General features: G+C 41.5%; 1 protein-coding gene across 1 annotated transcript in view; it reads left to right on the top strand.

Annotated features, from left to right (window-relative positions):
• Positions 1-27,652, top strand: part of LOC122807266 (uncharacterized protein ZSWIM9-like) — a 324,698-nt gene that overhangs the window by 14,228 nt on the left and 282,818 nt on the right. Inside the window, exon 2 of the mRNA XM_044078373.1 lies at positions 25,760-25,847. Coding sequence (XP_043934308.1) covers positions 25,782-25,847 — 66 coding nt within the window. The 5' untranslated portion in view covers positions 25,760-25,781. The remainder of the gene's footprint in view (positions 1-25,759; positions 25,848-27,652) is intronic.

Genomic DNA, 27,652 nt, shown 5'->3' with positions numbered 1-27,652 from the left:
GAAGTTGCTATGGGTGCTAGGGCGAACAAGATGAGAAGAGATGAGGTGGGAGGTGGAGTCTTAATATCAAGAGTTTCTGGTTTAGCAAGCTTTTCTATTTTGATGAAAATGTTGTTTTGATGAAAAAAGTTAAGTAGGGTTGCAGGTTTGTTTGGGAAGGGGTTTGGAGACTGTTTCCTGGAGATAATAATTTGTTTGAGTGCCAGAATGTCTTCGGGTTGGAATGTGGGTTGCTCAGAGATTTTTGATTAAAAAAAAAATTTTGTCTTGTAGGACCTGCTTTTTTGTTTGGTTGCAAAGCTGTTTATATAAGTTGAGGTGGAAAGTTGTTGTGTTTTTTTTTTTTTTTTTTTTTTTTTTTCTCTCCATGCTCTCCAGGCACCCTCTTTCTTGTTCATAAGTGATCAAGTTGCCTGCTTTAGCCATGGTGCATAATTACATTTTATCCTCATTTTTCTAATGGGAGCCAGGGCGTTAATGGTTTCTAGGAATATATTGTTGAAGCTTGAACCTATGATTTTTGCATATTTATCAATTAATCTGGATAGCTTTTTAAAGCTTCTTCCATTTTTTTCCAGCCTTTTGTTGCTTGAGTTGATATACACTGTGTTTATTTTATTTTAATCAGCTCTAAGCATAATTGACATTTTTTCCTGTAGGTTGTTGGAAACCATGTCTTTGTGACAAAGCTGGAGCTTGAACTGCTTTTTGCTGAACAGCTGCAGGATTTTTCCCAGTCAGTGTGTGTTTTGTTTTCACCTTTTTTAGTTTGTTTTATTTCGGGCTGTCTTTGCTGGCATCCAGTCAGTGTACTTACTAGGCAGTAACTGCATTTTCTGAAACTTGCAGAGTTTGTTCCATTCTCCTGATTTTTCTTTTTTCACACGGGGAGATCTGAAATCAAGCTGTTAATCAAGTGCAGCCATTTTGGAAGTTCAGGTACTGAGTAAATCTTGGTATCTGTCCGATTGTCCAGCACGTTTTTATCTCAGTCTACTCCCAGGTGGAAATTATGAAGATTGCATATTGATTAACATTTGCAGCCAGCTCAGAAAATACCTTAAACAGCTGAAAATAACAGCCTGTAGTTAAGCTTCTCATGGTTGTCCTTGTTAATATTCGTGTGTTGTAGCTGCAGCATAAGAGTCTGTTCTAATCAAGGAAAAAAGACACGTCTTCATTATGCATTTCTCCCCATATTTCCTGATTTGCCACAAAACCTGTTCTTTTTCATAGCAAGAGACTAATTGTACCTGTATTACTATTTTCCCTAGCTCTTTCTGAAATATTGATTGTATTTTTAACAGTTTGCTTTTTCCACTTTCCAAAGACTTTACAGGAAAGTGAGTATAAAATCTAACCCCATATGTCCTCCTGGCTCTCCAGCCATCCTAAAATGTTTCCTTTGTGCGCTACCTTTAAACCCACTGTTGGTAAATAAACACCATTTGTCTATAATTCTTGATATTGTAAAGACTGTAAGTAGTCTACTTTTTCTGTTGTGATTGTACTGTATAGACTGTTTTAGAATTCTTAATTTTTTTTCATTGCTTACACTATTTGTTAGAATAAGCTGTGGCATATTAATACTTGACTGCTGTATTATTTTTATCTTATTTTTACTTGTATTAATTTAAATGGAGCTTTTCTCCCCGGGTCACTGCTGAAAAAGGGCACCTGTCCAGCCAGTCTAACCCGGTCAACAAATTCGGTTTCTGTCTTGTACAAGTGGTACAGTGAATTGTTTTCTGTTTAATCTGTGAGCTTTGGCCAACTGAGACCTGCATGAGTGGAGTTAAGTAGATTTTTATCTGCACTTTTATCAAATAATACATGATTTAAAGTAATTTGTGTTGCATTGAGCAATATCTAGCTGGAAGTTGTGACTGTTTTTTCAGTAGGTCCTCACCCACCCTCCCTGTTTTTGTCTTGGTGGCTTTGAAACTGCCCGCCCCTCTTGTAAATTTGCACTTGGATACTCCTCCTGGGACCATCTCATTTGCTCACTCAAAATTTTTTTTTTTTTTTATCTGCTTTTACTGTATTTGTGTTTCTTCCTACTTTATTTTGCTTTTGCATCATCTTAAAAGTACTCAGTTATATTTTACTGTTTGGTGTAACTCATTCTAAGCCTTTTAGTTACAGGTAGCTTACATCCTTCTAAGTTGGGAACTGCTGATTGAGGGCTCAGTGTCCGTTATTCTAAAAGTGTATTAATTCTGGTTTAAGCACTTGGGCTTCAGGCCAGTTATTTTACATTAAGAGGGTTCGTGGTCTGCACTCTTGTGGGAGGAGAGGCTGGACTCTGCCCTTCTGAGCTGGGAATTTCTGGTTAAAAGCTTATAGTGCCTGCATATTTGAACTGCTTCTTACTGAAACTGGTGCACCTTGTTTGCTGTAGCATAGACTAGATCCAGGCCTGCTGAATCTAGCTTTGTTTGTATGCTTGTTTGTTTGTTTGCTTGTTATTTCCCTGAAACGCTAATTCCACCTAAAACGCGGCTTTTCAGCGCTTCTGTGGATCCCTAGTGATATCTGCATTGCTTACTGTACTTATTTCCTTGTTTTCACTTGAATGAAAGTTACTGTTTGTCGTTTTTGCATTTAAGTTACCTGGCACTTGCTCACTAAAGCAATTATGTAAGTCAGCACTAAAAAATAAAAGCACTACACCCTCACAAACTCCCCTTGAGTACCTTGTTCCCCATTGGCCCTTTTTTTTCAATTATAAAGGAATTCCCAATACTATTCTAGCATGTCCAAAGGTCAGTTGTCAATCTCCTCTCCGGTCCAGCTGGTGAATCTGGGAATCTTGAGGCAATGTTACAACTGCCTCATGTAGACAGACAACCCTCTCCTCCTCCCAACAAATTCCAACACATGTGAGAGATGCAACTATATAGCCAAACTGGAGGCTAAGCTCTCTCAACTCGGTACTGGCGTAACCAGTCAGGAGGAAAAGGAAACCACACTCACTACAATTCCAGTCTCACATAGACCTACCACGACAGTAAACCAAACACATAAACACACAAAAACATACTCGGAGGCTCTAAATAAAAATCTGCCTAAGCAGCAGAGACCTCCAAAGCAGACACCCAAGCAACCGCTACCACAAAACAAAACACGTGCAACACATAGCTCACAAAGCCAGTGTGCCGAACAGTCACAGCCCTTAAGGCTAAACAACACACCTGATACACTTGTAATAGGTGACTCTATCGTCAGGCACACTGACGTCCCGCTCACCAGGCTGAACAAGGAGAAGGTCACGGTGAGCTGTCTGTCGGGCACTAGGATCCGCTACATAACACAAGCACTCAGGTCACTCAAGGCAAGTACAAATATGATTCCGTCATTGTCCATGCTGGTGTGAATGACCTGAGACGTACCTCCCTGGACTATATGAAAAAAGACACAGAGGAGCTCTTTGATCATGTAGCCCAGGCCAGTATGACCCTGACCTTGAGTAGCATTTTACCCTCACCAAGAATGATGCCACAATATGAAGACAAGATGATCAATTTCAACAACTGGCTTAAGTATTGGTGTCATTCAAAGGGGATCCGATGCCTGTCAGCTTGGGATGACATGCTCGACAAGCCACGATGCTTCGCTAGGGATGGCTTGCACCTGTCACCCCTGGGCTTTCGGATATTGGCAAAGGCTCTTGCTACCCCCATAGTGCCTTTTTTAGGCAAGGCTCAAAAGACAAACCCACCTCCATAGGAATCACTGAGAACACTGGAAAATATGAAGGTCTCTCCAAACACCATTATATTGGGCGACTTCAACTACCCAAACATAGACTGGGAGCATTACTCTAGCTCCAACACCCTAGCCCAAAGGTTCCTAGAATTTATAAACTCAAATGCTATGGAACAACTTGTTACCACTCCCACAAGAGGGGAAAACATACTGGACCTGATCATCACCAACATGGGGACTCTATGCTCCAGACCAGAAGTGTATCCCTCACTGGTAAGATCAGACCATAAACTAATCTCACTGGATATTCACATCCCGACCCCACCCCCTGCCCAGAAAACCACAGTGAAAAACTTCTCTAAAGCAAATTTCACACTCCTCAAAACCGAGGTGGAATCCTTCAAAGCCCCCGGGCCCGTGGAAAATATGGCCCAGACCGCAGAATCCTTTATAAACGCATTCTAGGAACACCTTCAGGAATGCATGGATCATGCAATCCCAAATAAAACCAACACCCAATCCTCCAAAGACAGACGTCCTGTCTGGTGGACCCCAGCCATAAACAAACTATACAATAGAAGGAGAAAGCTACTACATGATAGAGCAAAATCCCAAAAAGGGAGGGCATCTCTGATCAGTAGTAGCAAAAAACTACGGGCACTAATAAAATCGTCTAAGGCCAGCTTTTGAGAGAAAAATTGCACAGGACACTAAGGATAATCACAAGGCTTTCTTTAGTTATGTTAGGAACCTGGGTGGGAATTCCCAGATATGCTCAGAATTAGTCCAAAAATGACAAAAAAATACACCGAACCCACAGACATTGCCAACATCTTAGCTGCTTAGCTGACAGGTTCAGCGCAACCCCCCCCCCCTCCCCACCAAAAGGGCAAATATCTATCCCAGCAGAGTGCTGCCCCCCTGACATCTCAGATGCTCAGGTAAGAGCCGCCCTCTCAAAAGCAAAAAACACAGCATCAATGGGACCAGACGGTGTCCCGGGCTGTGTCCTACATGAACTCCAAGAAGAGCTAAACCCAAACATAAAACTACTGTTCAATCTCAGCCTTACTACAGGATATGTATCCAGAGAGTGGTGTACAGCAACGGTGGTCCCTCTCCACAAAGGTGGTGCCTCAGCGGATCCTGGAAACTATCGCCCCATAAGCCTGACTAGCTTGGTCTGCAAAGCTATGGAAAGGATCATCATGGACCTTATAAATAAAGATATTGGGGACCTACAGACACTGGATCCTACCCAGTTCTGCTTTAAGGTCAGATCCTGCCTCTTAAACCTGGTCGATTTCTTTGAAACAGTCACCAAGGCCATTGACGAGCGGAAGGTGGTCCACACAGCCTACCTGGACCTCGCAAAAGCCTTCGATACAATACCCCACTCGGGCATTATAGATAAGCTCACCAGCTTAAATATAACCCCCTATGTCACTAGATGGGTTGCAAACTGGCTCAAGAACAGAACCCACATGGTTAGAATTGCTGGAGCCATGTCAGACTCCAAACCATTTACAAGTGGCATCCCAGAAGGCTCAGTCCTGGGACCTCTCTTGTTCTGTATATATTTCACAGAGGAACAGGCAAACACGGAAGGACTGTGGCTGACCAAGTTCGCAGATGACTGCAAACTGGGCGCCATAATCAACTCTCCAGCCGACACAAGCATCCTCCAAAAGGGCCTCATAGAAACAGACAACTGGTGCCAGAGCCATGGCCTCAAGCTAAACGCCAAAAAGTGTATAGTCATCCCCTTTGGCAAAAACAAAGTGCCCACAAATTACCACATAAGTGGTAATCCATTCAGTACAGAAGAAGTAATTAGGGACCTGGTAATCCATTCAGTACAGAAGAAGTAATTAGGGACCTGGGGACCCAAGTTGATAGCAATCTCTCATTTGACAACCACGTGGCCAAAGTGGTTAGAAAAACATTTTATATAGCCCACCTAATCATGAAGGGATTCGCATGTAGATCAGGGGAGGTCATCATGCCTCTTTACTCATCCTTCATCAGGCCCATAATTGAGTACAATGCCCCTTTTGGGATGTACCTTACCAGACACCTGCAGCAACTGGAAAGACCCCAAAAGTACCTCACCAAGAGGATCAAAGGGCTCAAACAGATGCCATGCTGCCTGGTTAAAGAAACTCCAGCTCTACTCAGTGGCATACCGCCTGCTCAGAGGCGATCTGTGCCTGACGTATAAAGCCATGTCCAACCCAGAATTAATGGACATGCTGCACCTCAGAAAATCCAAATCCCATCGAGCTGCGCGCTCGAGAGACTTGAACCTCAGCACTGAAATAAATAGGATATGCTGGAGGGACAGATTCATAACCCAGAGGCTCCCTTCACTCTGGAATAAAGTCCCAGTCCAGGTTAGGCAGAGTCCCTCATTGACTCTCTCTTCAAGAGGAATCTTGATGAGTGGATGGGGGATCGTAGGTTTACCCCGGGTATCACTTCTGTGTCACTGTTAGGCAGAGGCACAGTATACTAACCTCGAAAAAGGACATAGCAAAATTAATTTAAAATGGGTGGCGGAAGCCAAACACACTCTGGCTAGGCTTATAAATGCCCTAGGGCAGATAGCCTAGTATGAACCTATGAACCTAAATAAATAAATAATAGAGTTGTCATTTATTTCTTGACTACTGCTGCATTGGCAATATGGCATTTTATTAGTGTCTTAGAGCCTCAAACATTTTGCAGTCTTCTCCCTCCATTTGTCTCGTATACCTTGTCAGTTTTACTGTAAATTGACGCAGTTCATGCAGAATAATCACAACTTTAATCTAAAATCTCATAGCACTTCTTTGCATTGCCTTATTTGAATGTTTCTGAAGATCAGACTGTCAACCTTTTCCAGTATGTCTTTATCCTCCTTCATTTTCTCCATTTAAAAAAAACACATCATTACAGTATGAGTCAACATACTCATTCAAAATGTTATACTGGTGTTATGAAGGTAAACTTACAGTCAAACCATCTTACAAGTGGAGCAGCTGTAGAAGATGGCTTACCTCTTGAAACACCAAAATATGTCTTTTTTTCCTTTTTTTTTTCCTTTTTGGAGCATACTCTTTAGAAATGTAAATGTGGGTGTACAATTTTATTCCTAGATATGTATGAAGAATGTTTGCTTTTTTGTTTTTTTGGGGGGGGGGACTAGACATTGTTCACAAATGTGAAATTTGTCTAGAGTTTTACCGCTGTTAGTTTGAAGAGAGACTAAACATGATTTTAAGTTTTATCTTTTGAGAAATGTCTTTCAGCTAAGACCATTACCTCTTCTAAATTTAAAAGATTAATTGGAACAGATCACAAATCTGACGGTTACTGTTTATAATTCTCTCAAATATGAGAAATGTGAATTAAAACAAATGTTTGAGAAGCTAGGGTCGTCAACAACATTAAAACCAGAAAATGGAGAAAGTGATTTATACAGTAGCTTTGAGTTGGAGAGAGAGTCTCTTCCCAAATTGAATCAGTGGGTTTATCATTTTTAGCTGACAGAAGTTTTGTAGAGCCTAACATGTAGACCAACTTCTTCAAGACCCTGTCCTTTGTCTTGTTTTGAATTTGACTGTCAGATTTGTGGAAGCCATTCTAGAGGCTCCGCGGAAGTTGTCTGCAGCCTTGACACAGTAAATAAATAGAAGGTTCTCTGTTTTTCCACTTCTTCCATAGGCATAGATTTTGCTCACTGACAAACCTACCGTCAGTGGTAGTACTGTGGACAGTAGCCTTGACTCATATGATGTTGATATTGATGACAGGAGACTTGTTGACTGCAGTTCTGATATCTGATTTTGATTTGGTGACTCTGCTGTTGATAAAGCCATCGGTCTGTCTTTGGCAAGTTTTTTGACTTTATTGGGCCCAAAACTAGGGGTCAGGGTTGAAGTCTGCTCCATGTTTCCCAATGCTAATGTTTGTAGAATCTTCCAGCTACTTGTCTGTGCTGTGCCGTTGATGTTGAGAGTGATTTCACTGCCAGTGTCAGTGCTGGTGTAGCAGACTTCTTTACATGTGCAGCCTTTTATGCTTGCCCTCTCTCTCAGATGTTGATTACTAGTAGGATAACATATCAGATGTTCTTCGTGTTTCACTGTTGCAGTCATTACATTTGGGTAATCTGCTGGCAGGTTGCCCTCAGTCGGCCTGATTAACAAAGTCTTGGGTCCTGCGTCGGTTGCTGTCCCTTTTTCCATGATGTCAGGTCTTCAGGGGTATAAAACATGCAGCCGACGTCATTACGTCAGTCTTTCTTGCCGCGCGGTGCCCGAAGCAGAAGCAGTTCGCAAGTGCCGGTCGGCAGACTCCTGAAATTTTCATTTTCGAGTTTCAGAACAGAAGTCTTCAACTAAAAGCTAAGTACCCTGTTGGGGAAACGTTTTCTTGCTCCTTACCGATGTCAGTAAAAGTTAGTAATTGTATTACTTGTGGGAAGCAAGTACCTCATAAGGATTTTCATTTGTACTGTATTCCTTGCCTAGGCCCTGACCACGACGTTATCTTGCTGTCGGTTTTGTGCTTTATTTAATCAGCGCACTGTCCGCTGTCAGTACATTTTTGCTTCTAAATATTTCGGTTCTCAGTTTAATTATCCAGAAATGACATTGGTTAGCCATCCGACTACCGGAATACCGAAAAAACGCCAAGAAAAAGACAGAGGCCGTTGAGGTCCAAAACTGCCGACGATGCTTCTCCTAAGCCAGTCGCCAGTACTCAGTGAGGTGCTTTCGCAGCCCCTGATACCCGCTACTTCTGATTTGCAGGCCTCTGCTGAGACCCATTCGGAGTCCTGTATGCCGCGAGATGCCTCACCTATGGAACCTGCGGTTGTCTCTACCTTGGATGTGTCCAGAGCCGCTGTGCAGGCACCGGCTTCTGAGGGTGTTTCAGGCCTACAGACTTGCATATTAAACCGACTCCACCTTCAGTACTAAGGCCTAAATCTCGATCTATGTCTAAAAAACCGATGCCCAGCCCACATGTTCGGGCCCCTATGCCTAAAAAACAAATGATCAAAATGGCTGAAGATTTAATTACTCTAATCAGGGGTAGTCAAACCCCCCCCTTCTAAGAGTCCTAGGGCTGAACTTGACTATGAATCTTCTGAACAGGACTCTGTTTCTTCTGACTCTTCTAATGACCTGGATTTGTCCATACCTACTTATGAGGACTCTGATGCAGAGGATTCCATTCCCTCTGCTCTCCATGTGAGGATTTTTCTTTTGGGGAAACTTTACGTACTTTAAGGGAGCATTTCCACTGGGAAAGTCAGGATTTCTCTGAATCCAAAAAGAGACTTGGGGATTTCCTTCTTCCTCAGCATAGGCCTTTGGCTATACCTCCTGTACTAGATATTATTGATAATGTGTTTTCGGAATCCAGTATGGCCCCTGATTCCCTGCCTCCAGACCCTAGTAAACCAGACAGATACTACAGGGTTCCTGAGTCCCACGAATTCCTTTTCAAAAATCCTGTTGCGGACCCTGAAACCATTTCTCAGGGGCCCAAGGGCATTAAGGCTTCTACTGATAAAAACCCTACCCCTTCTGATAGAGACTCCAGGGTGCTGGATAGATGGGGTAAAAAGGTTTATACTTCTGCAACCTTGGCAATCAGGGCTTTAAACTCTCAATTCCATATGCTAAAATATCAACAGCATATCATGGGACTGCTTAAACAAAAAGTGATGTTGATTTCTGACTGTGTGGAAAATAAAAATTTACAGGATTTATTGCATTCAGCTGAACAAGTTGGAAAACATACTTTGCAATGTGGTTTTGATTCTTTAGAGGACTCTTGCAGGGCTGCTGTTACTGGGTCTGTGCTTAGAAGGCATGCTTGGCTTAAGGAGCAGTCTCTGCCAGATCATGTTAAAGCAAAACTGTTGGATGCTCCTTTGCAGCAGGACCGTCTGTTTGGCAGTAAGGCTGAAGAAGTTCTAAAAAAGATGGAAGGTGAAGCTAAATCTATGCAAACTGTGAAAGATTTCTTACAAGTGCAACCTCCAAGATTTAGTAGGCACTGGCCTACTAAGAACTGGTCCTTTCCAGCTCCTTCCAGAGCCACTCGAGCCAAACCCAGACACTCCAAAAGCACCAGGTTTCAGTACCAAAGGACTTTCAGAACTAAGCAATGGGGTGCTTCCACTTCCAAATCTGGAAATAACAAGACACCACCCTATGTTAAACAGTCTCAATGACTTTCCTTTAAAATTACCAAGCACTTACCTCTCAGCCGCCCCTTTGGGGGGAAAACTGGCTCTTAATGCAAAAAACTGGCAACTTATAACCCAGGACAAATGGGTTTTAAGTATAGTGTCCCAGGGATACAGATTTCATTTCCACTCGTTGCCAACTCCAAACGGGTGGCCAGACCTGCCCCCACATCAGTGAGCAGAGGCTCAGAAACAAGTACTTTCCCTCCTAAACATGGGGGCTATTCAACTAGTACCAGAAGAGGAAAAGGGACAAGGTTTCTACTCAAGACTTTTCCTGGTACCCAGAAAAGACAAATCATGGCGTCCAATTCTGGACCTGTCTAACAGCTTTCTGGACATTCCAAAATTCAAGATGCTGACTCTTCACCAGTTACTTCCTATGCTAGGCAAGGATGCCTGGTTAGCAACTCTAGATTTAAAAGAGGCTTAACTGCATATCCCAATCAGGGAATCTTGCAGAAGATACCTACGCTTCAAAGCAGGCTACTTGCATTATCAGTTCTCTGCACTGCCCTTTGGCTTGTCTACTGTGCCCAGGGTATTCACAACGTGCCTAGCTCCAGTAATTGCATTTTGCATGCAAAGAAATATTCAAATATATCCATACCTGGACAATTGTCTAATTCAGGCAGAAAACCAGGCCATTCTTTTAAAACATCTGACATTTGTAAAAAGGGTTCTAACTTGTCTAGGTTACACCATAAACGAATTACATTCCTGGGTGCAAGCTTGAATACAACTGACCAGATGGCTTTCTTTACGCCAGAAAACATCTGGCATTTGTAAAAAGGGTTCTAACTTGTCTAGGTTACACCATAAACGAATTATATTCCTGGGTGCAAGCTTGAATACAACTGACCAGATGGCTTTCTTTACGCCAGAAAACAAATTCATTTGGTGACTTACTTCAAACAGGTGGCCACACAAACCCAGCTATCTGCAAGACAAATACTGTAAGCCTTGGGGTCCATGGCCTCCTGCATTCTTCTTATTCCATATGCAAGACTGCATATGAGGAAACTTCAGTGGTACTTAAAAAGTTTATGGAGTCAACATTGTCACAGCCTGGAAACAATGAATCCTATCGTACCTTGCCTGTGCCTAGAGTTCCTATGGTGGGCAGAGGCCTGCCACCAAAACAAGGGACTGCCATTCACACCACCCCCTGCCGCCCAAACCCAAACTACAGATGCATCAGACTGTGCATGGGGAGCTCATTTGGCAGGGAAGTGCATTCAGGGCAAATGGAGCCCAAATCAAATGCACCTTCATATCAATCAAAAAGAAATGCTAGCAGTACAGAATGCACTGATAGCCTTCAAGGACTACCTTCATCCAGGACAACTAATGGTAAAGATGGACAACACCACGGTTATGTGGTACATAAGCAGGGTTGAGTACACATTCCTACCCCCTCTGCAGACTAGCCTTGGCATTGTGGAACACGGCCTTGCGCTACCACGTACAACTACAAGCTCAATTCCTGCCAGGAAAGCTGAATATTCTGGCAGACTAACTAAGCAGAAATCTCATGGACCCACATGAATGGAAACTGCAACCACGGATTTTTAACATGTTGACACGCAAATGGGGGATCCCAGACATAGATCTTTTTGCCTCACCCCAGAACTACCAGTTGGACAAATTTTGCACAAGAACTCCTCACAAAAAAGCCTGGAAAGAGGTTTTTCCAGCTGAAGGACAGAGCATCCAATCAGTATATGCCTTTTTCCCCTCTGCCACTGCTCTCCAAATTTCTACTAAAAGTCAAACGGGACAAACCAAAAATTATTTTGATTGCTGCAGACTGGCCTCGCCAACACTGGTACCCGCTCCTGTGCAGTGTCACAAATTTCTCCAGGACACCTTCCTTACTGTCTCAGCAGGTGAACCAAATTCTGCACTCTCAGCTCCACTGTCTCAGCAGGTGAACCAAATTTTGCACTCTCAGCTCCAAACATTGACTCTTGCAGCTTGGCTAATCATTTAAATTCCCCCTTGGCATCCCTCAGCAAACCTGTGATGCATGTCATTTTGGAGGCGAGAAGACCTAGTACTAGAAAATGGAAAAGATTATGTGCCTGGAATCAGTCCCAAGGGCTGAGCACAGCAGCACCCAATGTACCCCAGAGTTTGCAATACTTAACTGAGATGCTTCACAAGGGCCTGTCTTTTTCCTCCATAAAAATCCATGCCTCAGCCATTTCAGCTCATTACAACACAGAACCCCCCCCCCCTTCTCTCATCCTCTGCTAAAGCAGTATCTCAGAGGGGTCAAAAACTTGAGACCACCCAGGAGAGCTCCAACTCCTGCCTGGGACCTTAACTTTGTATTGGAGAAACTCACTCTACCTCCTTTCGAGCCAGCTGCAACTGCAGACCTAAAATTTCTTTCTTGGAAAACAGCCTTCCTTTTAGCAATCACTTCAGCTAGAAGGATGTCTGAATTACAGGCCCTTATGGCAGTGGAGCCTTTCATCATCTGTCATGCGGACAGGGTGTCACTCAGGACCAATTCATCTTTCATGCCCAAGGTGGTATCCAGTGTGGCTCTTAATCAGTCCATTCATTTGCCAACTTTCTTTCCCAATCCACAGAACAGGGGGGAGCGGATTCTGCATTCACTGGATGTACATAGAAAACTTAGATTCTACTTGGACAGGACTAAATCTCGAAGAAAATCTGAACTGCCGGTAGCATTTGCTGCAGGGGCAGAGGGGAAGGCTACTTCAAACAAACCATTTCTAAATGGATAAGCCATTATATTCATTTCTGCTATAAGCACCATGAAAAACCTATCCCCCAGGGGATCAGATCTCATTCCACCAAGGCTGCATCTACTTCTACAGCCTTTCTCAGAGGTGTTCCTACCAGGGATATTCTAGAAGCTGCTACCTGGAGTTCAGTTCATACTTTCACCAATCATTATCACTTACCAATTTTCTCTAAATCCAGAGCTGGCTTTGCCACTGCTGTTTTGCAGGGCCTTATAGCTGGTCCTAATGCTGTATAAATCAATCCTCCTAACCATAGCTTTGGGAATCTACCCAAATGTAATGACTGCAACAGTGAAACACGAAGAACATAGTACAGTTGTGTACACTTACCATAAATGTAGATGTTCGAGTGTATTCACTGTTGCAGTCCTGGTTACCCTCTGTTTTTCTCTTACTATACCTCTACTTTCTTTTATTACGCTTAAAAGCCTCTTTGGTGTTTTTGCTTTTGTTTGGATGTATATTTTTGTGTTTTTAATTACTTATATATTTTGCTCCCCATTTGGGGGGCACCTGACATCTGGGGAAAGAAAAACTGATGTAATGGTGTCGGCTGCATGTTTTATACCCCTGACGACCTGACGTCATGGAAGAAGGGACAGCAACCGACACAGGACCCAAGACTTTGTTAATCAGGCCAACTGAGGGAAACCTACCAGCAGATTACCCAAATGCAATGACTGCAACAGTGAATACACTCGAACGTCTACATTTATGGTAAGTGTACACAACTGTACTGTTTTTGAGGAGCTCATCGCTGTCTCTGGTGTCAAGTAGCAGAGCAGAGGATTCAAAGCACCTATGTAGAAAGAGGTCTTGAACTTTCTAGTAAAAGAGTCATCTGGAGGTCCTAGCAAACCAGAAGGGAGCATTTGGTAGTACTCAAGGTATAGCTCTCAGCCTCTTAGCACAAGTAATCTGGAGAAATCCAAAAACCGTGGAGGTCCTAGCAAACCAGAAGGGAGCATTTGGTAGTACTCGAGGTATAGCTCTCAGCCTCTTAGCACAAGTAATCTGGAGAAATCCAAAAACCGTGGGGGAACAAAGGCGTAAAAATAGGGATACATTTTAAATATTCTTCTTATAAACTTAGAAAGTTGCTACAAAAAAGGTTTTGTTAGCATGCATTTTCTGATGGATAAGAAGTTCTGAAACTCAAATGTCTGTTATTTAGTGACTTTAATCCTCACTGATTTACTAGAAAACCACACATTTTATGAGGGACGGATCAAAAATATGAAGCATAAATCTGGACATTCTGCAAAAATTTGGAGAGTTGAAAGGTGTGACTCCAGATTCCCTGAGGTACATCTTAGACTTCATTAATAGCCACAAGTTTGATGAAATTGGAAGTTTTAATTGTAACACTGAGGTTGTGATTTGCATTGTCCTGCAAGTTGTTTTACATGGGTGGGAATATTACATGGGTGAGAATATTACAAAGTTTAAAGTACAGTTGAAGTTGAATGCAAGAGATATTGAGATTTAAAGAGATTATGACAATAATGCTGTTTCTTTTTAAAATGGTATATGGTAGTGATTTAATATTGAAAAGCTGCAGATTGAGACAATTTAGTATGGGGTGTAGGTGAAATGCTTTTGAAGGATTATTATTATTTAAAGAAAGTGTTTTAATGCATTGAAACCACTAGTTGAATGGTGAAAGTAAATGTAAGTATTTAGTAAGTATATCATTTGTTTTAGTTTTTATTTGCTCATTTAGTTGTATTTTGTGTGTAAAAGTAGATATGTTTATGATTATTTTATTCTTCAAAGAATATGTGTAGCCAAATTGCTAGAATGTTAAAAATATTTTTAGTCCAGAATCATTTTGTCATATGTTCACTGGACGTTTTTCTGTTGTTGCATTGAGCATTAATTGCAGAGTGGAGTTTTCTCCCTTTCTTAGTGCTGTGGCTTCTTGCTGCTACCTCCCTGATTAGTCTAATCTTTACTGATGAGTCCCTGATAAGTTTAAGTCCGTCCTTAGAAATTGCAATGAAAACTGCAAAGACTCCTTCATCTACTCACTTTTCATAGGCTGCAGTCCTGACGCAGTCACATACATAGTCTGCCCTCAGACAGAATCTAACCTTTGCAGCATTTCGTCTCACATTTTAGGCAGTTACAATTCATATTGGCCATATGTGTCCCAGAGGTTTGGGTTTGATGTCAGTGGTAATTCCAGTGGTGTCTTTTCCAAAGTACTACAGTGGGCAGCAAATCAAGGTATCCAGAATCTGCTAGACTCAACTGAAATGATTGGTTACATCTAATCAGTCTGACATATGGTAACTCTCTTTTTTTTTAAAATTCCCACCCTCTTAGTGACAGTCTGCACTAGGTGTGAAGGCCATTGACAACACAGAGGACAGCTTACCCATCGATATTCTGGAAGTAAGTGCAGTCCATTCCTCCTCACACTTCAGTCCTTCCAGGGCTCTCTGTCCAAGGTTGTGATACCCATCCACTCCCAACAATTTGGCAGTGGTTTGGTGTGTCGGCAAGCAAGAGGGAATTTGCTCCTTTCCCCTGGTGTCAAGGCATAGTAAGGGTATGAGAATGGGCTATGTAGCTGGACCCCATTCTGATAACAAACCACGGTCTTGGATAAGTGATGTCACTAGTGAGCAAGCTTAACCTCTGTCTTAAGATACCACGGGAGTGGTCCTTGAACTCCTTTCATGGAGCAGAAGGTTGTTCCATCACACTGGGAATTATGCTGCAGGGAGGGTTTAAAAGCTTGTGTGTGTGTGTGTGTGTGTGTGTGTGTGTGTGTGTGTGTGTGTGTGTGTGTGTGTGTGTGTGTGTGTGTGTGTGTGTGTGTGTGTGTGTGTAAATTTGTGTTGAGGAATGTGGTATAAAAGTATTTGACTGAACTTTTCTGTCTCTCTCGCTCCTGTGTTATTTTAAACATCTGATGCCTAATGCTATGATTTGTGTGTGTGTGTTACACGAGCGCACACACACATACATGTACTACACTTGTGAGCCTCACCCGTGGCCCACTTATAAACTTAGATCATATGAGGCTGGTAACCTGTCTGCTCTTTGAAGCTGTGTTGTCAACTACTGTTCAGATAATTGGTATTCAGGAACTTCACTGTTCTGCCAGGACACCAGAATTATTTTCCACGAGCTGTCTTAGAATGGGAGTGAAACAAATAAATGAGCAGTAACGTGAGAACAATGAACAAAAAGGCACAGTAAACTTTTGCTATGAATTCACTTTGAGTAGAACTCATCATTACCCATTTTAAGTCAGCTGATTTGTATTTGTGAATACCTCAGGTGTTGCCAAGCTTCTGTCAGCTGGTGGAAGTGTGATTTTTTTTTTTTGGGCTGCTGGCATTTACCTTAAATTCCAAGTGAAAAGTTTAGCCATCCATTCTCTAAACTGCTGTTCTGGTGGTAGCAATTGACAGGGTAGACTAGACTTCTTTATCCAGCAACCAATGAAAATACGTAGCAAATAGAAACAGTACATACAGAGTGCAAAAAAAGATAATTATTACATGGATTTCTAAACTTCTAGTTCCTGACCTCAAACATTTTATGTTTAAGAACTGGTTGACTGAGACAGAATTTTTACAGATGTTCAAACCAGTAAAACTACGGCATTTTAGTATTCATAGATTTTCAATTTAGCTATAGTATGACACCATAACTTACAGAAGAATTTTTTTTTTATTAAATCCTTGCCTTAATTCCGTAATGCCTATCTTCTGTGTAAGCATGGTTCGTAGGTAGATACAAGGCATGTAGTCCAGAAAGCTGTTATGGAGCCTAGTCCAAATTTTCATTTACCCCAAAGCACTGCCTGGTTACATGAGTCTCTTAAAGTCCCACAGTAGGCAAATGAAGGTCGAAGGAATCAAACTCTGTACCACAGGAAATAACTCACTAGCAGCTCATGGCTTCTGTGCTCACTGCTGCAAAAAAGGTGTTGCCTGCATATTAAGAATGCATGCGTGCCCTAATTTTTTAAAGATGTACCAACTCTTTTGCTCAACGTTTTCTGGAATTCATAAATTGCTGTTGGACATGCTACACCTAAAGAAATCCCAATCCCTCCGAGCTACACACTCTAGGGACCTAAACCTTGTCACCACAATAAACAGGACATGCTGGAGGGATAGATTCCTATCCCAGAGACTTCCCATATTCTGGAACAGGCTCCCCATCTATGTCAAGCAAAGTTCTTCATTAGCACTCTTCAAGAAAAATCTTGATGAGTGGATGGGAAATAGGAAATACACCCCGTGGATCACTTCTGTGTCTCTGCTTGTCAGTGGCACAGGAAAATAACTTTCTTGGGTGGCGTAGGTCAGGGAACCTTGTTGGCTAGGCTTGCGTAGGCCCTTGGGCCGATAGCCTAGTACCTACCTATGAACCTTCGATCAAATTATCCACACCCCTACCAGGGGCAGCGATATCCTAGACCTGGCCATTACCAACATGGGTGACCAGTGTTCCACACCAGAGGTCAATTCCTCGTTGGTCAGATTCACCACAAGCTAATCAGCCTAGATATCCACATCCCACCCCCCCATTAGGGAAACCACTGTAAAAAATTTCTCCAAAGCCAACTTTACGCTTCTTAAGACAGAAGTGGCAAACTTCACAGCACCCATGCAGACTGACAATAGAAGTATGACTGCTGAATCCTACACAAATGCACTTTATAAGCACTTACACGAGTGCATGGATCGTGCTATCCCTAATAGAACCAAGGTGCTATCCTCCAAAAAAAAAAAGGAAGCCAATCTGGTGGTCCCCTACCATAAACAAACTGTACAACAGAAGAAAGAAACTTGCAAAAAAAGAGTAAAATCCCATGAGTGGAGGAACTCCCTGGTCAGCCTCAGTAAGAAGCTGAGCTCTCTCTCAAAATCCTTCAAAGCTAGTTATGAAAACAAAATCACTACCGATTCTAAAGACAACCACAAAGCATTCTATATGTCAAGAATCTCAATGGCAACACTCAGATCTGCACTGAGTTACAGCACAATGGCACTAAATATACAGATTCCCAACTGATGTTGCCAACATCCTGGCAGATAGGTTCAGTGCTAACTTTACCCCACCCCCTAAAGGCCCATCTCTATACCAGAAGAATGCAAAGTTCCTGTAATCACGGCTTCACAGGTAAATAAAAAAACACTCTCCAAAGCCAAGAACACAGCATCCATGGGACCTGACAACATCCCAGGCTGCGTTCGACATGAACTACAGAATGAACTGGCACCCCACCTAAGCACCATGTTCAATCATAGCCTCACCTCAGGTTTTGTGCCCACTGAATGGCACACAGCAACTGTTCTCCCACTCCACAAAGGGGGAGCCGCCACGGACCCAGGGAACTACCGCGCCATTAGCGTAACGAGCCTGGTCTGCAATGCCATGGAACTTATAAACAAAGACACTGGTACTCTCCAAACTCTGGACCCCACCCAGTTCGGGTTTGTAAAAGGCAAATCATGTCTCCTAAACCTGATTGACTTTTTTGAAGCAGTCACCAAAGCCGTAGACAAGGGTAAGGTGGTTCACACAGCCTATCCAGATCTCACCAAGGCTTTTGACACCATTCCCCACTCTGGAATTATAGATAAGCTCACTAAACTATATAAATATATGTATAAATCCCTATGTCACAAGATGGGTTGCCAACTGGCTCACTGACAAAACCCACAATGTGAAAGTAGCAGACTCCAAATCCGACTTCAGACCAGTGACAAGTGGAGTACCACAAGGTTCAGTCCTAGGTCCTCTCCTGTTTGGTATCTACTTTTCTGAAGTACAGGCTAACACAGAAGGTCTTTGGCTAACGAAGTTCGCCGATGACTGCAAACTAGGAGCCATAATTGAAACTCATAATGATGTGGACATTCTGCAAAAGGGCCTCACTGAGACAGATGCCTGGTGTCAAAGCCATGGCCTCAAGCTTAATGCCAAAAAGTACATTGTCATAACCTTTGCTAAAAACTCTGTACCCATGAGCTACCACATAGGTGGTAGTCTACTTAACACAGAAAGTGTGATAAGAGACCTTGGGACACAGGTAGACAGTAATCTCTCCTTTGCTAATCACATCGCCACAGTATTCAGGAAATCCTTCTACATGGCACACCTCATCACAAAAGGTTTCTCATCCAGGAAAAAAGAGGTCATTGTTCCCCTCTACTTGTCACTCATTAGACCCAGTATATAGAGTACAATGCCCCTCTTGGTATGTATCTCACAAGACATCTACAACAACTGGAAAGGCCGCAGAAATACCTCACAAAGATTACTGGCCTCAAACAGATGTCCTACACAGACCGTCTCAAAAAACTCCAGCTTTACTCAGTCGCATATCGCCTACTCTGAGGCAATCTCTGCCTAACATACAAAGCTATGTCAAACCCAGAGCTGTTGCACATGCTCCACTTAAAGCAATCCCAATCCCTCCGAGCTACACACTCTATGGACCTAAACCTTGTCACCACAATAAACAGAACATGCTGGAGAGAGAGAGATTCCTGTCCCAGAGACTTCCCATACTCTGGAACAAACTGCCTATCTATATCAAACAAAGCTCCTCATTAGCACTCTTCAAAAAAAAAATCTTGATTGGATGGGAAATAGGAAATTCACCCTGGGAATCACCTCTGTGGCTCTGCTCGACAGGGGCACAGGAAAATAATTTTCTTGGGTGGCGAAAGCCAGGGTACCTTTTTGGTTAGGCTTGTATAGGCCCTAGGGCCAATAGCCTAGTACCTACCTATGAACCTATGTTCAAAATCCTGTCCTTATGATGCCTGCATCAAGAAATGAGAATATTTTATGGTAGCTCATCTCTGAGCTCTGTAAATATGCTATGTGCTAAGCTATGCCATTAGCAGTTGTAGATTATTTTGATGTAGTCACTGTGGGGTACATATCCATTCTTAAATATCAACCTGTCCAGACAGTGGTAATGAAAAGACATACATGTTATTAGGGAATAGCTATAAACAGATATGTTTGCTTGATGGCAAAAGAGGCAATAAGCTTGTCTAGTTTCCTTTTTATGTGTCTTAGCATTCTACCTCCCTTATGCTCCCACCTGCCTCCATGCCCTTTTCCACCTATCTTTTGCTGTCTTGAATGTCTCTGTGGAGTCCCTCTCCACCACCCTTTTTCATGGTTCATGTGTTAATGCTAGGCTGTTGATCCAGAGGACCATTAATAGCTTGTTGCTTATCGAGATAGGCTTTGGCTCTCCCACATCCTTGAATAAAATAAGGTTGGTATTGGCAAAGGAATGCTTAAATGTACACTGACGATGCTTGTTGGAATAATCGGCTTAAAACGTTTACATTTATATTTTAGGCAGCAGATGAAGTTTTAAGTGTTACATTTTTTCTAAATTTTGTTTCTTTAAGCTACACAGTTCATTTTTATAAATAATTTGAATAGTGCTGTTTCTCAGAGCCCCCTGACTAATCCATGTCTTGTGTTATGAACTGTAAAATGGGTCGTAAGAATGTCAACATGTGGGAAAGGTATCTTAAGTTTTGAAGACAAAATAGCATTTTCACGAGTGGGGCTTCAGTCTTCTGCTGTATCTTTCAGTATTTCACCATCTCGCAGTAGCCTGTAATATTTTTCAACTGCTGTGAAAGCTCCTTCAGAATATAATATATAATTGTGTATTTGTAAGAGTTTTAGCAGTAGTGCTAAGGATATAATGTGGATAAAATTAGAAAGTATGCAGTACATTATTATGTAACAAAGGCATTACTGTTCTCTTGTATCACACTTTCACAATTGTTTTGTGCTGCTGGTGAGGATGGGTTGAATAACACATTTGCCAGCATCTGCATGTAATAGCTTCACTCACTTGTAATGTGAAGAAATGGCATTTTTTAGTGTGTTCAAGTCAATACTGGAGGCTGATTTGTACTGTTCTTCTGCCAAGATTAAATGCTTGATGCTAGCTGTGGGATTTTGTTAGAAATGGTTAGAAATGGTGACTGTTAAAACCATGATTATTTTATTGTAGTATCTCTTGATACTAAGGAATGAAACTGTGAGCATATGAGTTGGAAATAGTTCTATGTAGCAAATGCAGTATTTCTTTGTAGTTATAAAAGTTATACATTTCAAAGTGCTGTGTCTGGGTTACTGTATTGTAAAAGATGCAGAAAGAGGAGGTAGTTGGCATCTGTCACATTAAGTGGAGGATTCTAACTTTAATAGTTTTTGTTTTGCAGAGAGATTGTAAATTTCTTTCATGCAGTGTGGTCTTGCATTGTCAGGGAAACACTCTGTCCTTGAAGTAAAAACTGAAACGTGTTACATTAATCGGTTACTGTCAAAAGCTGGTGTATTCAAGTGTAGAGTGAAGACTTGGACACTACTTAAGTTAGGGGATTGCTTTCACCAAATGACATGGTGGCTTATGGTTCAGTGCCTTGCATTGTCTGCACCCCAAAACTTTGCCACAGTATTGTAATGATACCTCATCATGAATTTATACAGTAAAATTATTGAACTCTTCAAGGGAGAAGGTATTGCAAAATAAATGTTGCATCTTGGGATGTAAAATGTTATTTTGACCTAGGTATGAAAATCAATGAAGGTGGCTATTGGAAATGATTATAGCACGTGTTTTAAGTTAGGATATCATAACACTTTTCTGGCCATATTTACCAGGTAAATTGAACATCACTAATGTTTTTAACATCTTTATTAACTTAACATATTATCAAACCGTTACATATATTTTTCTCAATGTGCGTTATACATGTGTTACAGCCATTAAGTCGAGTCATATGGTTGACACACTTCCATGAATGTTGGCTTGCCGAATTCCAGTATACCTGACACAAACACCAAACCTTGAAACACCCTATTGCTCTGGACCCAGGAACGAGCATTACCATGGGTCCAGTGGGGGGGGGGGTTGGACAGTTGGTAATATCATTGTTGAACATTCCAGCATTCACAGTATAGAACTTGCGCAGTTAGACTCTACCGCCTGTAACGTGACTTAATGATATTAAACCTTTATAGATGCACATTTTATTTCTTAACAATTGTTGTTCAGTTTAATATTACTTAGATTGCTCTAGTTCTACCTCCCATGTTATTTCACTCTTCTTCCTGAAAGTTATTCTGCATGTATTGTTCTCACAGATTCCATTTATTACTATGAGGTATGCTCCTTCCCTTTTCTAAAGATTATAGGTTCATAGGTGTATACTATGCTAGCTATCACTAGGACTCTTATAATCCGAGATGTGCAGCCCAAATGTGACCCACAAATTTAATTTATATAGGGGTGATTTACTGATTTCCTCTGTCTCTGAGACATAGTCGCCAGACCAGGGGTGAATTTCCTATTACCCAGCCATTGGTCCTAGTTGAACTTAAATAGGATAGGGAGGAACTCACCTTCACATGGACGGTGAGCCTATTCCAGAGAATGGGAATTCTGAGAAACATATCTCTGTCCAACATTTCCTGTTTGTCACAAGCAAAATTTAAGTCTTTTAATCTAGTAGTTCTGATGCTGTTTTAGGCTGCGGTGGTGCAGCGGTTAGCGTTGTTGCCTCACAGCAAGAGGTTCTCCCGTTCGATTCTCGGCTGGAGCGCCTTCTGTGTGAGTCTGCATGTCCTCCCTATGGTCGAGTGACGTATAAAGACATGCACATAGGTGCGTGCGTGAATGGGTGTGCCTTCTTTGAAGGTTGGGCTGGCAACTCGGCACTGTAAAAATCCACTGTCAATCATTAACGGACCGGAGTTCCGCTGTGGCGACCTCTAACCGGGAAAAGCCAAAAGACATTACTTTAGTTCTGATGCTGTTTGTTTTGCAGATGTGCAAAAGATTCATCAAATAGGGTTCAGGGATGTGTTTTATGCAAGGCAAGGATCACCTATCAAAAGTCTGTGTGATACTGAGTAAAGAGACAGGGCTTTGAGGTGGTCAGCGTAGGACTTTGTTTACTCCCTGTATTCTTTTTAAAGGGAACATTTGTGGACATTAAATTGCTGCATATGTCTGTTCTGGTACATACTGAAGGGAGATATTATACTTTTATGATGAGTTTGATGTGGGACAAATACAGTGATATGATGACCTCTCTGGACCTAGATGCCATGCCCTTCTTATTACCTTGGACACATGTTGGTCAAAGCCTAGGCTCTTATATACATGAGTTTCCAAATCCCTGACTGGTGGATAAGCTGTTGGGGGTATTTTATTGATGACATGGTTACCAAGAGTAGCCGATTTTCCAAAAGGTGCTGTAATGCATTTCTTGGTATTGAGTTTTAAGCCATGACTTTGGCACCAAGTGTTTGTCTGTGTTAGACCTTCTTAAAGGGTGCTCTTGTCTTTGGTAGGATTCAGTGACTGCTTCCAGTTTGCAATCATCTGTGAACTTGGGTAGCCAGAGACCTTTGACATTGTCAAGAAGTAGATGCTAAAGGCGAGGGGGCCTAGCACCAGATCCCTAGGAGACTCCACTGGTGACTGGCCTTTTTGTGGAGGTGCCCTCACCAATTCTAACCTCCAGGGTCCTCTCAGTGAGGCAGTTAGTTATCCAGCATGTTATAAAGGGGGTTTATACCTAGTTCCATAAGTTTCTTGACAATACCTGAGGTGGGTATTGTATCAAATGCTTTAGCCAGATCTAGGTGGGCAGTAAGCACCATTTACCCCTCATCCATTGCCTTAGTAGCCTTTTCAAAAAAGTCAGTAAGCATGCCCTTCCTTTGACAAAGCCAAACTTGGTTGGATCCAAGTGTCTGGAGGTCTTCTATGTTGATGTTGATTAATTTCCATGATATTTATTTCCATGGCTTTGCAAACAAGATCCCACCACCAATTCTTTTATCTCCTATGCAACATTCAGTAATTCTGTTACAGTTGGTTTAGCTTTTGATTTTCATTTTCTAGTAATTGTCTAGTCTAGTAAGATCAAGGGCCTTACTATGTGTTGGCAGTTCAGTTTCTATAACCCAACTCAAAAGCATCATTTCCTTAATTAAAATAATTTGCTCCCCCCAGCATTTCTGACAACGTAACCTTTAGAGAATTTTTAGACTCTATCAACTCATTACATTCTCCTAAAACATGTTCATGAGTGTTCCTCTTTTTACTGTCATACCTCCAACAATTGCCCATACACCTATTGAAAAAAAACTCTGAAGCTACCCAGCATATAGAAATACCCATGCAGACACCTCCATGCTAAAGTCTCAAACCCTTTAGACTAAGCTGCACACCCAGGAACTACACAGATATCCTTCCATTGTTTCCCTGTACATTGCCCTGCCACTTTTCCCTCCAACCTCCACTGACCAATCCCCAGTGCAATCGGGCATCTGTGAAATGTACCCCCTTGGACCCACCAAGTTCAAAATAACTTAATCTGAAAATAGGGCCACTTTTTCCTGACAAGGGCAATTTTTCCTGAGTAAACACCTCAGTAGCATTTGTAGTTTTTGATGAGTTCAGACCAGAAATTAATTTCTCTAATGCTGGATTATGAGCACAACAATATTGTCATGTGTGGTAGGGATATAATGAGACTGTACCCACCAGAAACACATCAGTATAACTTTACTATTTTCCATTAAGTTACACACCAATGTTAACATCTTCATCGTATTGCCTTATATTATCTACTGATTATTACAGCCTTCTAAATGTATTTTTGGTTACGTCCTCTGATTTCATACGTTCCAGGGTCTTGCCAGTTGTCTCGTATCTTGTTTATTCTCACAAGTCATAGTGTTTGCTGCTGATGTGTGCTTTGCTAGCTATCACTGCAGAAGCAGTGTACCCCTTGGTCCCTCCAGAAATAGAAGCCAGTCAATGATTGCTGACTTGTATCCTGTCCTCACGGTAGGTGACTCTTCACCACCTTGGCCATTAGTCAGACCAGCATTGTGGATACTTTTGGCCCAGCTTGGATTGCACCAAAGCTGATGTGTTGGGCAGAGGGTAGCATTCAGAAAATGAACATTGTAGACAGATTTGAGCAGTAACCGTACCAATTTTTAACATGGTACTTTTACAAAGAAGAGTTGCTAGGGTGAAGTGAAGGGGGCAAGGTGTTAGGAGACATGATCAGGAGATGCTGAAGGATTGGTAGTGCAGCACTGGTATTTACATCTGTACTGATATTTTTGGATTAGCAGTACAGAAATTAATTTCAGTTCTTCTGTTCTGGTCAAGACTGCAGTGCCAAAGTGCTCCAGCACTTTGTGTGTGGTATAAGTTGTAGTTAGCTGCTTGCTACAATTTTATATTCAGAAACAGTCCTTTAGTCCTTATTTATTTTGCTTCTTAACTTGAAGTCAAGAGGTACAGAAAGAGAACTTGACTTGCTCCAGAAGTTAGTGAGATGAATGTTATGACATATTGTTTTCTTTATTACGTGCACAAAAAAAATTTGAAAATATTTTTCTGTATTTCTGGAATATGACTTGGGCTTAGGCACCCACCATTCAAGTGGAGAGGACTCTGGAGAATTGTGCATTCTGTACTGGTGTAATGCATTCTGTACTGGTGTAGTGAGATAGTGAAGTACAGTGAGTACAGCTCGGCCTTAGTATTTCTGAACATTTCTTTTTGTACACAACTGAGTTTGCATCCTGTGAGGCACTGGATTGTAAACTCAAGTTAGCTGATTAAGGTAAGTAAACAGTATATGCTATTGTCACCAAATTAGCACGTGGCTTAAGTAGTGGAATCTAGGTAATGCAAAAAAGTTCTTGTTGATTGTTGGCAGGTCATAAAGACTGCTTGCAAAGTCAGGATTATCATGCAAAATCCACTTACATTTGTATTTGGTTCTGTGAGGATAAATATTATACAAACCTACAACAACTGTACAGCACTGAAAGTTAGATCCTGAGATAAGTTAGATAGATTTTGTAGTTAAAAAATAAATAAATAAAAGTGAAAATCTAAGATGTCATTGTCGCAATGATGCAATCTGTGTGTACTCAGTTTTGAAATGTGCTTGTTTATTTTGTGTTTCAGACTTGATATTCAGTTCCAAAAAATGCCAAAGCTGAAGAATTCCCGTACTCGTGCTTTGCCCAAGATCCTGCCAAACCGTCCAGATGAGGTATATACCTTTTAATTGTTTTCTTGAAAGTATTGTGTACTGCTTCTGTGTTGATAACTATATGATTTATTGCTGTATACTTCAGTGACCAGGACCAGTGATCTCGTAGTTTCGGTCTTCTATTGTTCTTGTGGCTGTTAAATACCATAGTGTACTTTTCTTTTAGAGGGGGTCAGTGCTGATGTATGTACCTGCTAGTCATGGCCTCAAATATCGTTTTGACTAACGCTGTGGATACTGACCCCCCCCCCCCCCCCAAGCTTGTGCCCATTTGTAGGTTTGGTGAACAAGCTGAAGGCCTACTGGCCTCTGAAAAACTTTATGCCATGAAGCTAGTTTGGGAACTTGGTAATCATCTAGTTCTTCATGAAAGTGTGCACCGATGAGTGTAATGTGGGGTGTCTCATAAGTGTGGTAGTCCTTGAGATATGCTGTTGCATTTCATAGTATTCCTATCCTTATCTATTGTCATTTTATGTACTATTCTTGTAGATCCGAAAGTGCAGGAAACACCTGAATTCCTCTGTCCAACTGCTTTGGACTCAGATCCCTTAGAAAATAACTTGATTGTTTGACCCTCATTGACAGTGTTTTTTTTTTTTTTTTTTTTTTTGCTGTTATGCATCTGTAAATTAGTGATACTGGACATCTCTTTCTCCCTGTGATGCAGAGGGCAGCAATTGACCTTCTGAATGCCTTTTCCCCAAACTGGTAAAGCCTTTGCAGTTAGCAAGATCCTTCTTTCACTGAGGATGGCAGCTAAGTGTACCAAAATTGGAAAAAAGATAAACCTGTAAAAAGCTTCTATAGCACGAGATCCAATCATAACAATACTTTTGAGGTGTGTAATAATAGGTATGCCTCCCGTAAGCGATGTTAAGTTCAGATCTCTCCCAAGGGACATTCATTCACTCTGAACTGTCCCAGAATATTTGTCTCCTATTCTGTTCTTGTAACTTTACAGACATCAGTCTGTAAGTAACTTCCTGCTAATTTTATTTATGTGCTGTCTTTGTGGTAAAACACTTCCGCTTTTTTATTTCTTTTGTAACTGGTAGTACATGTAGTGGATAAAACTACATGCACTACAAAAGAGCTACGATTGGGTCTTTGATCATAACCAGTTATTATGTGTTCTCAACATAGATGCCAAGAGTCACTTCTTGAGCGAAGTTCCTGGCATTCCTGTCTCAAAACATGTAATTATATGATTATGATCAGAGACTTGATTATAACCCTCTGTATTATCTTCAGTAGTTGGCATAGATCATGTTGTCATTCCATGGGGATTGCTTTTAAAGTCTTCAAAACATATGCCTGCTTCAAATGGTGGCTTACCAAGTTTGTATACCTAATATGTAGCATAATCCATTGCTATTTGCTTCTTTAGAAAGTCATCAGGGACGGCTGTCCCATTTACTCTCTGACCATTCAGCATACTTGTCCACACCTGTTTTTCAGATTTGCGGTGAGCACTACTTCTCTACATTTATGAACAAATAATGAAGATAACCTAGCAGTGAAAAGACCACCATTCAGTACATTTACTGGTAAAAACATTTTCTTAATAGGCTCTGTTAGAACCTGCAGAAGCAAGACAGCAGTGATCATATTGCAGCTTTTCAAACCAGACTTAGTACATCTATTTAACTTAGTCACATATAAAAGCTATGGAATGTCACACTTCTAGCAGCCTACTTACTTTCTCACTTTCCAGAGTATTTTTTAAATTTGAATTTAAAAACAGCCAAACAAATGTGAAAGCACATCCTTTCTTTTTGTAAGGAGAAACAGTGGTGTTATTC

The sequence above is a fragment of the Protopterus annectens genome, chromosome 1.part1, assembly GCF_019279795.1.
Source record: "Protopterus annectens isolate FY-2018-M chromosome 1.part1, PAN1.0, whole genome shotgun sequence".
NCBI lineage: Eukaryota > Metazoa > Chordata > Ceratodontiformes > Protopteridae > Protopterus > Protopterus annectens.
This window is presented reverse-complemented; position numbering and strand designations above follow the sequence as displayed.